Source organism: Dermacentor silvarum, chromosome 2 (assembly GCF_013339745.2).
Source record: "Dermacentor silvarum isolate Dsil-2018 chromosome 2, BIME_Dsil_1.4, whole genome shotgun sequence".
Lineage (NCBI taxonomy): Eukaryota > Metazoa > Arthropoda > Arachnida > Ixodida > Ixodidae > Dermacentor > Dermacentor silvarum.
This window is the reverse complement of record NC_051155.1, coordinates 118,028,639-118,043,864: the sequence shown is the minus strand read 5'-3', so window position 1 is coordinate 118,043,864 and position 15,226 is coordinate 118,028,639. Positions and strand designations below refer to the sequence as shown.

Sequence of the window (15,226 nt, the reverse complement as noted above, 5' to 3'; positions counted from 1 at the left end):
GTCCAAAGCGGTGAAAGCCAAGTACAGGAGCCGACGATGAGAGCAATTTTTCAAGGCTGGAGTCAGTAATGTCTTCGTCCACATCGTAGATGACGACTGTTGTAGTTTCCTTGTCATACGCGGAGAATGCGCGGACCGGAATGTTGCCCAACTGACCAATTGCTTTTAGTGTGTCCAGTATGGTCTTTGTATTGACTTCCACAGACAGGATGTTCTTTTGAGCATTTATACGTATCTCTTCAACTTGGCCAGGGGCGACAAGTTCAAAATACTCCGTCAAGCTCTGCCTATTCAGAGAGTTCAAGATGTCTGTCGTCGTTGTTGGTACATACGAGATTGTGTATGACCGCATGCCACTCGCCTTTTTCGGTGGCTGCCGACCGGTCGGTGATGTCCTTCTGATCTTCCTCTTCAAACGGCGGCTTGAGACAACGGTGAAGTCGCTATCCGAGGTCATATCTTCAGTGGAATAGCCATCGGAAGTATCAATGTCGACGACGCTGGGGCCGAAGCGGTCACTCACATCGGAGGCACAATGATGTGGTCGTCCAGGGCCCCATTGCTGGGAGGGGTTTTTATCCCCCATCCTAAGGGAAAACGTCCCCCAGTGTTCTTGTCTCTGATTGCAGAAATCACGAGAAAATCACAGGGATACACTGAGAGATCGGAGCTGAGGCAGATCGCTACGATCACTTCTTCTTCCTCCTTCACAGCTTCACAGCTCCCAAGTGCCCGACACGTTTCCACAACCGACAACGATACTTTCGAAATTTGCAGATAGATGCTTCATGCTCTGAGCCGCATCGGATACAGGGCAGTGATTCCGTCGCCCTTGTATCAGCCGGCATCGCCGAAGTTTCTTCTCTCCAGCGCGGTGCGCGTTTTCCGCTATCTGGTTTGCGGTGAATAGCGCTGACAGTTCCTTGCGCTGCACCCGGCTGAATATCTCGACTTTCCTTGCGGGCCAACTCGATACTCCTTGCGATATCGCAGGCATTTTTTAACGTCAACTTGCTGTTCTTTAGCAGCTGTGCTTGTGTTTCTTTGTCGCAAAGTCCTGCCACAAACCTGTCGCGAAGAGCCTCGTCCAAAAACGCCCCGAAGTCGCAGGACGTCGCCAACCGCTTCCGTTCTACCGCGAAAGTTGCCACTATTTCGCTGTCTTGCTGAAAACGCCGATTAAGTTTGAACTGCTCGGCAATTACAGAGGTTGTGGGCACGTACTGCTCTTGCAGGGTCTGCACCAACTGTTCGTACGTCTTGTTTTCCGGATTTTCTGGTTCCACCAATGTTTTCAGGGATTTGTAGGCTTTCTTCCCTATTGCCGTTATGAAGACTGACACCTTCAGGTCGTCGCTCACCTGGGAAGCCTTCAGGAAGTGTTTGAACTGCTCCACGTAGGACTGGAAATATTCATCACCGTCTTCGATGAACTGATAGAACCTTCCCATCGTGGCCATCCTGCCAGACTACTCGCGGCACGCTCCGGGACCGTCGTTAATGGTGTCTTGCAGCCCAGTGGAATTCTTATCCCACCCTCGTCGCCAGTCTGTTGCAGCCGCGAGGGACGAGGCAGAGCCAGAGTGTCCATGAGTGGCGAACAGTAAAAACGGTTTATTAGTGCGTGAGTGCTGAGCCAGAAGAACACGGAGCGCCCGGTTCACAGCGCTTATAAGGCGATGAGCACCGCGCTATCAGCGTGACGTCACACAGGCTTCGCATGGCACCACACTGAGCGTGTTCAGCACACGGGAGAGTCGTACGCTTCGTACATAGAGGACGTCGTCGCCCTATGCTGCCGCGTGAACACCTCGATGGCAGAGAGTGACCGTGTACGCCACCTGCTCAAGGGTATTGCGACTGTGGCATTCAATCGTCTCGTCGTGCTGAAACCCACTACCGTCGCAAACATCATCAGTACGTGTCAGCGCCTGGATGAGCTTACCATGATCCGCTTATACCCTGACACGTCTGATTTCAGGCCGTCCAAAGATAGCGAGCTACGTGCTTTGATTCGCTCCATCATCCGTGAGGAACTGCACGCCCAAGCTTCGTCAGCCCCTCCGGAAGTCCATATGACGCCTCCTGGTGGCGGCCTACGCCATATTGTGAGGGAAGAGATAGCTGCCGTGACGTGCCCGCAAATCCCCAGCCCGCACCCCATCCCTACACCAACTTATGCTCAGGTTGCCTCTCTGGTGTCACCCTTGCAGCAGCCACCCCAGCAGGCACCTGCAATGCACGGGTCCCTGAATCCTATCACTGCCCGACCACCACCTCTTGATTCTTACAACGCATGAAGGCCACCTCGACCTAGTTTGCTTATCGCGGAATCCGTGGCCACATTTCAAGGTTTTGCCGACGCCGTCAGCAAGATGAAAGACGTGGCTATGACGGTTTTGAAAGGGATGAGTCTTGTGACCGTTCGTACTACAATTATTATCCTCGACGGTCCCTATCTCCGCAGGAAATCAACGCTGCTGGTTCATTGCGCTTCCCGCGTCCTCGCTCTCCATCACCGATGTGGCGCTCCTCTTCCTCTCTTCGACCATCTGCTTCGTCCTCCGATCACCACCCGGAAAACTAAATAGTGCAGCATCAGGAGGGAAAGCTGCATCCTTTGGACAACTTGAACCTCCATCGGAGCGCCCGTCAAATGTAGTTTTGGTGTTTGTTGAAGGTTTGCGGACTGAAGCCTTAGTTGACACGGGTGTATCTCTCTCCGTTATTAGTACTGACTTGAATTCTCACTTGCGATAAGTGAAGACTCCATATAATGGCCCTCCCCTACGTTGAGCCATTGCAGTTGTTATTCAGCCCTCCGGTGTTTGCACTGCGTGTTTTCATTGATGACATCCTTCACCACATTCAGTTTGCTGTGCTATCTTCGTGTACCTACGAAATGATTTTAGGATGGGACTTCCTGTCCTCAACACCTTTAATATCTTGCATTCAGCGAACTATTCATATGACGGACACTGAATCTTCCTCCGCTGTCGATCCTCACAGCCTGTGTACCGACTGTTTAATTCCCCCGGGCAGTGAGCATATTCTAACACTGACTTCCGGCCCGATTGTAAATGGTGATGTACTCCTTGCACTGCGCGGTCGCCGGATATCTGGTGGGCTTAGCTTTGCTCCTAGCCTGGTGCGGTTTCAGGACGGTAGAGCGTTGATCGGTGTTCGTAACCCTACTTCTTCGCCAGTTGTGCTCTCCCGGGGCACCGCTGTGACTTGCTTTACTGACACCGAACCTCTTTCGGTAGTACCCCTTCACACCGAACCACCACCTTTGTCTACCACAACTGACGATCATGCTATGACCGCTGATTTATCGGCCGCGATAAATCACGATCTGACTGCTGCGCAGAAAGAAAACCTTATGGCCTGACTGAAAAGACATCACGCTTTGTTTGAAATCTACTCCAAGCTTCTGGGGCGAACTTCCGTCGCTGTGCATGACACCGAAACCGAAGGAAGTTCGACTGTACGCCGCCGCCCATATCGTGTGTCTTCAGCAGAACAAAAAATTGGCCACAACGTTGATTATATACTTAAAAGAGACATCATTCGGCCATCGTCCAGTTCTTGGTCGTCTCCTGTTGTGTTGGTCCGCAAGAAAGATGGCTTGGTACGATTTTGCGTTGATTATCGAGCACTTTATAAGATCACGCGCAAAGACGTATATCCGATGCCAAGAATCGACGATGCCATTGACTCCCTCCAGGGCGCTGAATATTTCTCAAGTCTAGACCTTCGATCCGAGTACTGGCAAATACCCATACACGTAGCGCGCAAGGACAAGACAGCCTTTGCGACACCAGATAGATTTTATGAGTTCAGCGTAATGCCCTTCGGTTTATGCAATGCTCCTGCAACATTTCAAGGCATGATCACACAGTTTTACGCAGCCTTAAGTGGAAGACCTGTCTGTGGTATTAAATGACATCGTTGAGCCTTGAGCGTTTGGACGACGTTTTAACATGCATTTCTAACGCTGGACTCCACTTAACACAAACAAATGCCATTTTGCCTGAAAGAACATCAAAATGTTGGGCCACCTTATAAGTAAATATGACGTTCGACCATATCCTGACAAGGTTGCTGCCGTGATTCGCTTCCCTCGTCCTGAAAATCAAAAACAATTAAGAAGTTTCTTGTGCCTGGTTTCCTATTTCCACCGCAACATTAGTCATTTTGTTGCCATGGCGTCGCCGCTGCACAAGTTGCTGACGTCGGGCACTGCTCTCACTTGGACAGACGACTGCGAACGTTCTTTCCAAACCCTCGAGCAAGTCTTGACATCCGAACCCGTCCTCCGTCACTTCAATGAGAACGCACCAACTTGTTTGCACACCGACGCTACTGGCCATGGGATCGGTGCTGTCTTTCTACAGCATGATACCACTGCACGAGAGAAACTTCTTGCTTATGCCAGTCGCACAATAACGGCTGCTGAAAAGAACTACTCGATAACACAGCAGGAATGCCTCGCAGTAGTTTGGGCCATACAAAAGTTTCGACCATATCTTTATGGGCGCCACTTCACGGTCATAACCGACCATCACGCCTTATGCTGGTTGTCGTCACTGAAAAATTTCTCTGGACGCCTTGGTCGCTGGGTGGTCCGATTACAATAGTGCGATTTTGACGTTTCGTACAAGTCTGAAAAAAAAAACATCAATATGCCGACGCTCTGTCTCGCTGTCCCCTGCCACTATTATCTTTCAGCACGTCTCTCCATTCCGCGCCACTTGATTATGAGACTGTCTCCACTTATATGCTAGCGGTTAATGACACGCCATCTTCTACTCGCGGCCGTCGGTTTGCCTCGTGTCAACGTGCTGATCCTCACTGCAGTAGTATCATCCAACGCCTGTGTGGTACTATTTCTGCACCGAATGGCCCGATTACGTCGACAACCGCGACTGTTTAAGCTCGACAACGATGTGCTGCACCGCTATATTGACAACACCGACGGAGACCGCTGGGTGCCTGTTCTTCCACATTTGCTGCGCACACAAATCCTAGAAGCCTTTCAAGGCGACCCATCTGCTGGCCACTTGGGTTTCCACAAAACATACCATTGCGTTAGAAGCAGTTTCTTTTTGCCAGGCATGTCTACCTTTGTGGCCAAGTAGATCGCTTCTTGCGTCCAATGTCAACAGCGGAAACGACCGACTTCGCCTCTTGCTGGCCTTTTACAGCCCATCCCATGTCTCGAGACACCTTTTGCCATCGTTGGAATAGACTTGGTCGGACCTCTGCCCATAACGTCAGCAGGTTATCGATGGATCGTGACAGCTGTCGAGCACTTGGCTAAGTCGCGGCCTGGCTGGCCGCCTGTGCGCGTGGGGAAATTAGTGTGAGCATTATTCATACGCTTCATATTCTCATCTGTACATACTCATGAACACCATTTTGGGTCTGGTGGTGGGGCTCTCGCTTGAGAGAATAGAGAGGAGTCTGACGGCCTAAACGCTGTCTCACAATATATATATATATATATATATATATATATGGTGTTTAAAATTAAGCTTTATGGAATTTTTATACATCGCTTCTGGCAGGTAGCATATTTCTTATCGGTGAGCTGGGTTATACGAAGAGGCGGACAATAATAGCACGACAAATCGAACACACATGCAACTAATTAACAATAATCGACAAATGAACTTCTTAATTATTGACTTTACGATAGATATGACAATTCACTATTTGTAGCCGGTGAGCTTGCAAGACGCATCCACTTGAAATGAATTTCCAGGATGACACTAGCTTTGAGATATTATTTCCCCAAGTGTAGGACAAAATACCTGGGCGTTTCTGTTACTTTAGTGCTTCAATCTATAAAACAGCATTTTGGTAAAAAAGTAGGTGGAACAACAGTGCATTTTTAGGGCGAGTTTGGTGGAGCATATCTCAGAACTGGTGTCATTCTGGAAATTCGTTCCAGGTGAATACGCCTGACAAGGTCACCGGCTACAATTCGTAAATTGCGATATGTGTCGTAAAGTAATTAACTAAGAAGTTAATTAGTGAAGTTGTGGTAATTACTTGAACATGTGTTTCGATTCCGCGCGCTGGTAATGTCCGCGTCTTCGAATAACCCAGCTCAAGGATAATAATTATGCTACCTGCCACAGGTGATTTGTAAAAACTCCGCAAAGCTTAATTTTGAACACCCTGAATATATATATATATATATATATATATATATATATATATATATATATTCAGGCTAACTGAACAGATCATGCGTAAGCACATTCAGAATAAAAGATATAAAAAAACACAGAGCTTCTACACATACAAAAAATGTCACAGTTTCGCCCTAAGGGCGAATCAATGAATGCGATAGCAACACAGCAATGTCATACGAAGTAAGGTGAGCGGCCTTGGTAGCAATATGAATTGTAGTAAACATGAGCTGATTAAGTAAGCAGGTGTGCTGCGGCGTAAGTAGACCGACATGAAGAGAGACTCGATGACCACGAGAAGGCGCGTGTGAAACGGTGGTGTTGATGAGAAGCGCTTACCGTGGGCAGCGCGCGCGAAGGGACACACCTGTAGTGCTGCACTGCCGATCTGGGCAGCATTGCATGTGTAGCGTGCGTTGGAAAATGTGGCCCGACTATTACTAACTGAATGAACAAGCGTGGTGTGAGCGCGCACAAACAAACATGAATAGATCACACTGAATGACTGCAGCCAACGACTGTCAAAACGCTGGCAGCGGGCGAAGGTACGTGCGGTCTATCGCTTCAACGGAAACTGAGCGGCGAATGCACGGCGCATAAAGGTCAGAGCCGTGTGGAGATAAGAGACGGTGCGGTAGAACGAACGACGAGCGCGGTTGTTGGCAGCGTAGAAGTGCGCCCCCCCCCCCTCCCGCTCCCTCCGGCGCTGGCTTCCCGCTTCCTTGCGTGCGCGTGGGAGAGATAAGAGACTGTGCGGACGAGCGACGAGCGCGGTTGTTGGCAGAGAAGTGCCCCCCCCCCCCCCCCTGCTCCCTCGGGCGCTGGCTTTCCGCTTCCTTGCTTGCGCGTGGGAGATTGAGTGCGTTCGCTCTCCGTGATAGCGCGCGTCCCCGCACGCTTCCGCTGGGGCATACGGCGCGCGGCGCAGATTTTATCTATACGGAACCTCACGGCGACGGCGACGGCGACGCCGACGGCAGAAATCCGGTTGAAGTGTCCATATAATTGCTATCGCAATAAAAAACTCACGCTGCGCTCAACAAGGCCAATTCCTTGTCAGTACTACAGATGGCTCACTTACGCACATATCTGCACGCTTTCTGATAGGGAAGACCTTGGTTATTTCGTATGTTAGCTTGCTTTTATAAGCTAACAAAATCATAGTATCCCAAAGACATGTTCACAATGACAGCTTTTGTAGCAGTTGGTTAAGTGTTAGTGGTTGTATTTGTCCAGTGATTGTCGATGCTCTTTTAGACGGGTATTAACACACCGGCCAGTCTGGCCTATGTAAACATGACCGCAAGGTAATGGAAATATGTATACTACACCTATTTTACATCTTACGAACTTGGCGTCTTCTTTAAAGGCAGAGATTCACTTTTTCTTCTATTTTGTCAAACCCTTTGGCCATCGCTTGGCAGATTCGTTGCAGCTTGTCAGGAGCGCTGAAAACGACGTCAACGCCAAACCGGCAGGCAACTTTCTTTAGTCTGTGGGAAAAGCAATTGACATATATAGGGTACCACAGCTATGCGTTTTCGTTGTGGGCAAATCTGTGCTTCTACATTTCTCTGGTTCAACAATCTTAAGCTTCTTCGTAATTTTTTCAGCTGCTCTACAAATGTCCTCTGGGAATCCTACCGATTTTAGTCTACTAATTTGACGTGAAAATCCCAGGTTCACTGTGCGACGACACGATTTGAACAAGGCGACCCTAAGGCAAGACACTACAACTCCACTTCGAAAATTTTTGAATAGCCTGAGTTATAGTGAAGAATTGGCTTTGCTGATCTGGGGTTATACACACTGTACATCCGGCAAGTGTGTTCCCATTGTAGTCGCAGTGTTGGGTCTAGGAATTGCCATTCGTTGGGTTCTGCAATATCGTAGGTTAACTTGAGGCCCAATCCAGATTCTCAGAACACATTTCCAACGGTAAAAACACTGCTGGCATGTTCTGCCTCCTCATAAATAACTAATCCTCGACGAATGGGAAAACCTTTTTAATTTACAAGCTACCTATAAAGTGCGTTGAGCGGCGCCGCTATCATGGGCTTGTACTGTCAATCCAAGATGGCTGCCTTCAGTATGACTATGCCTTCGACTACTTTCACTGCAGCTTCCTTTTCCACTAAGCCGCGCAAGCCTCGAGATAGCCTTCGCACAGATCTATGTTTACTGCGAGAAGAGATGAGTACTAAATCCACTGAACACCCCGCAGCGTGGTAAGAAGCACTGCGGAATGGTCAGGCGCGCTTTGTATTCCAACACTTAAAGGGAAAGCACGTCTTCTATTTTAGACAACTTCAACGTGAACATAAGTAAGTGGTCATTTTGAGCTCTTCTCAGTGGCATTCCTTGTCGTGCTGGCGCGAATACCTGGCACAAGATAGCACTTTCAGAACAGGAACGTCGCCAGCGCATTGGCAACAATTGCCCGCAAGGGCTGGAGTGGTTCTGGAAGGCACTCGTTGGCTATCAAAAATACGATGACTTAATTTCAGTCAGTAAAATGCACTGTTAACGAGTTACAGGAGCACGTATATATACTTTATAAGCAAATAGGCTCTGCATATTTGTTTTACTTGGTAAGACTGACACAAACAGTTGTTTTTTTTTCGCTATGGTGATGTCGGTTACAGGGCGCTGCAAATACGAATGGTCCGTTCCGCTACGCTAAATGCATAAGTAAAGCTGGATTCACACGACGGGATGGATTGCCGGTTTTGTCTGTGGACAAGCATGACGTGCACGGTTAAGCACCGCCGAATCACGCTTCACACAAGGATGCCGCTGACGAGCTGCTTGCGATGCGATTCTTTGCAGCTCATTCACGTCCCACTCGGCTGCGGAGTAATGAAGCGGTCCATACCGTCGTATCAACACCGCTTCAAACGCGAAAGTCGCCCGCTGCTCCGCTGCGGTTCAACGGGGCAACGCGAAGGCACATTCACACCAAAGGCGGCGCGGCCGAAGCGGTCAACCGGGGAAGCGCAAAGCAGGCAGAAATTGGAGGACGCTCAAGCTTCGCCTTCAAGAATCGACCGCGTACCCGCCGTGGTTGCTCAGTGGCTATGGTGTTGGGCTGCTGAGCACGAGGTCGCGGGACCGAATCCTGGCCACGGCGGCCGCATTTCTATGGGAGCGAAATGCGAAAACACCCGTGTACTAAGATTTAGGTGCACGTTAAAGAACCCCAGGTGGTCCAAATTTCCGGAGTCCCACACTACGGCGTGCCTCATAATCAGATCGTGATTTTGGGACGTAAAACCCCATAATTTAATTTAAATTTAAGAGTGGAACACGATAGCCTTATCGGGCCCCGTTCGCATCGTAATTTCTTTATGAGTAGGCTTTACTGCACCCACGACCGTGGGAAAGCCAGCTTACAATGACCAAACTTACACCGATCCCCTTAATGTCGGCTTCACTTTTAAACAGAAATGCATCGCGGCAAAGACGTCTTTCCAAGGGCAACATAAGTTCTCTTATCTTAAAATCTGAAGGCCCTAGCACCTTTGTTTATTATTTTATTAGTTGTTTGCTATTGCCACGACGCGCGCGCGTGTCCCAATTTGACCTGCGGAAACCACAAGCACAACAGCGCGCCCTTTTCCGAGGACAGAACATTGTGGTTCAGTGATGTCCCAGTGAGCTGCGTTATAATTTACCAGAGAAGCAACTCGACAACGCTTCCGCTCTATGGTATTTCTTCAACTTGTGTTGCAGCAAAGAAATACGAACACTCTGAGACTTGTCCTGCAAACAAATCATAAATAAATGGCTGAAAATTGGAAGTGTTTAGCATAACACGCTGCAAATAATTAGCAAGCACACGGAAACAAACAGCGAGCCAAAGACTCTATAAAAACACACATCTCAAGGAAGATCATGTGAATGCGCGAAAATTATATATATATATATATATATATATATATATATATATATATATATTCGCAGTGAACAGAAAGTGACGCGAGTAAAGAAAACGAGAGTGTTGTGTTTATATACGGCAGCTATGGTAGCATATCACCTTGTTGCTGTTACTAAGTTCGAAGATCGCCCTGTATCGTCAAAATATCCCGTTTCGCTTTGAGTAGACAGATTAGAACGCATAGAATTGTCAGTCAAGCTCTTCCTACTCTTAATAACTGGCTTGTATCCAAGTGAACTGGTCCGCCTGTTCAGACGCGGTTTCAGAGTCCTTTTCATGTGCTCGATTGATTGTTTGCTTGAAACCGAAGCTCGTCGACTTGCGACGGTGGTATCAATGGCCGCGCGCTCAACTCCCACGGCTAGTGGCAGGACCGCTATCAACAGGAGCGACCCTATAAGAAACAGTCCTGACAGGGCGAACGCGACATCCTCACGGCCGACTTGTCGCAGCACAAAGGTCGACGAGGCGCCCCCGGCGCCAACACGCCCGCAGGCGAGCGCCCAGCCCAGGGCGCCACCACGTACAGCCGTTGGCACCACTTCCATGAGGTAGGCGATGCTCACAATGACAGCCATTGGAACCAAGCCACTCGAAAGCACGAGCAGGGCGTCGCCCATGGCGGCCCAGGACGGGAAGACGACAACGAAGCTCAGGAGACAGTGAATGACACCGACAAGCGCCAAAACCGTGGAGAGGACCGTCACGAGTCCGAATCGGGCCACAGATGTGTAAACCGATGCGTAGCTAAGCAGTCTTACGCCGTGTGCTGCCCAAGGGAACCAGGGCTCGCCTTTGCCGACAGCGTCGTCGATTCGAGCCAACATCGATATTGTGTCGGCATACACTGCAAACGTGAGGGAGAATTGGACGGCGAACATCGCAATCACTCGCCGTCGGAGCGTGAACACATCGAGTAGAAAGCTGCCGGCATTGCTGGTGCGCGCCATACGATACCGGTTTTTTAAGCCCTCCAGCTTGACCTTGTCGAGGAGATAGGCCGTGCCTGGCAGGGAAAACTCGTTCGCTTTAGCAGCGTTGAGCATGACGGCTTCTGCTTCATCGAGCTTGCGCTTTGCGACCAGCCAGCGCGGAGATTCTTGGGCGATGTTAAAGGTAACCAGGAGGAGCAGTGTCGGGGCAAGGAAGACGACTTGTTTGAGCATCCAGTCTACAGAGAGGCTGTACACGACCAGTAACCACAAATCTGCCAATGCAAAACTCGCCGTTGCTGTGAAGATGAGATGCAGAGGCCGGTGTTTGTGAACAGTCACCTCGAACGAAACGAGCAGACTGACGGCACTGTTGACACCCACGCAGCCGCAGGCGACGAACTGGGCTGCAGCATATAGCACGTAGTTGGCGGTGAGGCAGCCACCTAGCGTCGTCACGAATGATGCGGCTGCGGACACTACAAGTACGGGCATCCTACCGAATAGGTCGCTCGCAGCGCCGCAGACCAGCAGGAAGACGGCAGCACCGGCGTTTTGTGCCACACCCACTGCGGTAAGCAGGGTGCGTCTGTGGCAAACCATGTTCCAGGTGGTCACGGCAGAAGTGGCGGCGCGCTTTTCGTCGTAGTCCCATTCGTCGCAAGTGACGACGTCTCCAGTGTAATTCCCCCGCTGTTCTCCGGCGTCCGCGTAGACGTAGCAGCGACTGTGCCGTCCGTCGGCTTCAACAGGTATGGCTTCGCTCTTCCAGGCGTACGTGGAGATGTTCAATTTGGCCGGACGCTTACACCAATGGTCGACGTTACCGAAAACGAGCGGCAGCAGGGCGCCGTGGCAGCAGACCAGCACGAGGCCCACGGCGCTGAGGAGCAGAAACTGCCTCTGGAAGGAGCCGTTGCCGAAACCATCCTGGCAGTCAAAGCACTCGCTCGTCAGTAGGTCGGTTGCGCCCAGTCGCTGTGGAAAGCAAATGTCCATGCTGTCCCGGACTTTATGGATGGGATCCACCGTCAATGATGATGATGATGATGATGAACCTCTGTCATGTCTCGCACCCACTAAGGGGGATACGCCGAGAATCGGGCGGCAGTGGGTACGCTAAAGAAAATTCACATTTGAAAACAACAAACGCAAAGTAAAAGGCAAAAAAGGCAGATGTTGCAATAACTAGAATACAATGCAAGCGAGCAGTCAGACTAACTGAAAAGGTGAAAGTGTAAAGCTGTTACAACCAGGGGGAGGTAATATTAACAAAAAATTTGGAGAAACCAACTTAGGTGATGTGAATGCATCTGATGTTTAGAATGCAAATACAATAATTAGCAGGCGATGTTCAACAAGTTCTTCTGTTCCTATCAACCAGCGCCATCTCAACACATAACACACAGCAAAGCTGAGGAACTGACCATCATAAATGGCTGGTTGGACCAAAATCAAACGGCAAAAATAAAACGAGTCTTATGGTAGTATAAAAAATGAAAAATGATCTTAAAAAATCACATTTGTTCAATAGGTGTTAATATTAACTATTATCGAAAATATTAAAGTAAAGAGATTATCGTGGTAGACATCTCCTTCTATAGAAATAAATGCAGCGTCACATACGTTCCAACGGGACAAACCAAGTGCTGACGCCACTAGGGAGATGAGCACGCGAACAATAAGGCAAGTGGTGTATGGGCTAGTTCGTGAGTGGGTGGTAGATGGAAGAGGGGTCTGGCCTTTTCTCTCCGTTTCCCACGTAATATGTGCGAATATATTGTAAGAAAGAAGACTGACAGGCCTGAAATTCCTGCGAAACCTGCAAGACGTCCAATTTGATCGTAGCACTTAATAAAGGGACCGCGGAAGGCGCACAGACGCCAGCACTTGTTGATACAGGCGCCGTCATTGGAGCATTTACAATTCGGAAGGTGATGAGATCGCTTTCAGACCTTCTATGTGCGAATAGCGGCCGATATATCGGGCCAATGGCAGCTCAGGCCTGCACAGCCTGAGCTGCCATTGAATGGGCGTTTTATGTACTCGAGTTCTTTGTTCTCGCCCCTTGTTCTCACGGGCTCATATCGGGATGGGATTTTCTATTAAGTAAATATGCCATCATGGACAACGCCCATGCCGTGGCTCAGTTCCTTTATTTTTTTTGTGACACGCCCCTTGACCACCACCCTATCGCTAAATTAGTCGTCTATAAGACTTTCCACCAAACGGAAATGGAAGGCAGTGCAGCCGAGCTCCGACTCGACGGACCATTTCGATCCGGTACACCGAGTCTGAAGGGCAGCTAAGGCCGTTCTACTCCTGCATTTAGGGAACCACCCACTGCAGAAGAGAGGAGTTGCTCACCCTCGCTCCGGTCGCGTCTCGTTTTGGTTAAAGTTTATTCTTTCTCACTGGTCACAGCTTAAAGCGACATACCTCCGTAGTTGTCTCTAATCAACCCCTTGTCGGGCTGTGTGACGTTAGTGTGCTTTTTATGCCGTCTGACCTTGTTCGTCGCGGCTGGTTCCTCTGCCATTCGCTGAGCTCAATCTATGTGCTGGTGTCACTTCCGTCTGCATTTGATGGCCGATATCCCTCCCACTCTATTTGTTGCAACGCGAGTACCTGTGTGATCGTGAGCTGCTGGACCTGCTTTTTAACAAATCAGGAGGAGAAATAAGAGAAGGAAAGACAGGGAGGTTAACCACTGTAAGTACCGGCTAGCTGCTCTATGGTAAGTAAATTGGTAAGAGGAATAAAATGTTCTAGATGGAATCAAAATTAAGGAGAGATAATATGCAGGCAATAACACTATGCAACGCACTATAACTTTAAACGTCGATCACACAATTAATACAGCATGAACATCGGCCTGCCGATTACATCGCCGCTATTGACCTTGTGCCTTCAAGCCCCTCATCACAGTGCTTTACCACTTGTGCTGAACAAAACTTTACTCCGACGCAGCGCGACGAGCTTCTTTGTCTTCCGCATCAGTTTAGCTGTTCCTTTGTAACTTGTAGCACTAATTTATGTAAAATAACAGAATTCTTCCATACCACCGACACTGACTGTCGTGCTCTCGAATAGTTAATTGTTGGGCTAGTTGGTTTTCCATAACTGAACAAGTAACTCAGCGCGATATAAAAGACAGACACAAGAAAGGGAGAAACAAAGACAAGCGCTACTCACAACTGTTTAATGCAATGGAAGGCTTGTACATAAATATATATAATCTTGTCACGCATGCGCAGACGAGACAAAAAGAAAGGCACGTGTACATAAAAGACGGTTGCGCAAAAAGTCAAATTCGGCATCAAGTAAAGAGATAGACGGCTCACTTACACACCGATCTCTGTTCTGCTTGATAAAGAAGGCCTCCAGTACAAGACGAGAAGAGGCATTGCCACTCCTGCCCAAAATGGTAGTCTCATAAAATCGAGCGTCACACCCACATGCGGTAACATGGGCCACCAAATGCGCGCCCTTATCGTCCTTATTGTTTATTAGGGGCGAAGCTCCTTATAGCGGCACCCGTTCCGTCCCCGTCGTAGTAGTAGTAGTAGTGTGTAACCAGTCTGAGAAAAATGAGAAAAAAATTCCGAAGTTGTGTCCGTAGCGCGGAATCGAACCAGGGACCCCTCGCTTCCGAGCGCGCGGCGTTAGCCCACTACGCCACGAAGCGGACATGGACAAACGCACCACGATGGCTATAAATACCCAACATTAACGAAAGGCCGCGTTTCTAGCGCGTTTCTAACGCGTTTGTGCTAGCGCGTTACGGCCCGCGTAAGAAGCTGATGTAAGACGCTTTGGCCTCTCCACCTTACCTTCAACGCGTTTCGAACGCGCTGCCCAAAGCGGTGGCAAGTCAAGTTCAAGTCGAGGAGCGTTTATGAATACGGGGGGTATACTCTCTCAGCAGTCATGTGATGGCGTCGGCAAACGCGGTGCACGTTCCGGCATGTGTAAATGGCTGCGTAAGACGCTGTGGCCGCTCCCCCTTACTAGAGAGTACTGCACGTTTCTAACGCGTTTGTGCTAGCGTCCCCTTAAGCGGGAGATCCGATGATTCCCTCCGGAGCTTCGCCCACTCATCATCATTCACCTCGTGGTTCTGCTGTCATTTTTTTTTTGCGCATGTTCCCTTAAGT

General features: G+C 49.3%; 2 protein-coding genes across 2 annotated transcripts; both read right to left on the bottom strand.

Moving 5' to 3' along the window:
• Positions 1-707: 707 nt before the first annotated feature.
• On the bottom strand, positions 708-1,460 carry LOC125943515 (uncharacterized). The gene has a single exon (XM_049662864.1). It carries the CDS (start codon positions 1,458-1,460, stop codon positions 708-710), a length of 753 nt encoding a protein of 250 aa, XP_049518821.1.
• Positions 1,461-8,601: 7,141 nt separating this feature from the next.
• Positions 8,602-12,068, bottom strand: LOC119440313 (solute carrier family 22 member 7). Its single transcript, XM_037705234.1, has 2 exons — positions 10,574-12,068; positions 8,602-8,678 (listed from the first exon to the last, which is right to left on the bottom strand). The coding sequence occupies exons 1-2, from the start codon at positions 12,066-12,068 to the stop codon at positions 8,602-8,604; spliced, it is 1,572 nt and encodes a 523-aa protein (XP_037561162.1).
• Between the last annotated feature and the right edge of the window lie 3,158 nt (positions 12,069-15,226).

Excerpts from the sequence above, each read along its gene's own strand:
- LOC125943515 (XM_049662864.1), bottom strand. The coding sequence starts at position 1,460 with ATGGCCACGATGGGAAGGTTCTATCAGTTCATCGAAGACGGTGATGAA.
- LOC119440313 (XM_037705234.1), bottom strand. The coding sequence starts at position 12,068 with ATGGACATTTGCTTTCCACAGCGACTGGGCGCAACCGACCTACTGACG. Across the intron at positions 8,679-10,573 it reads TGTGCTGCGACAAGTCGGCC|CCAACGAGTGCCTTCCAGAA; the intron begins GTGAGGATGTCG and ends TATTTTTGATAG.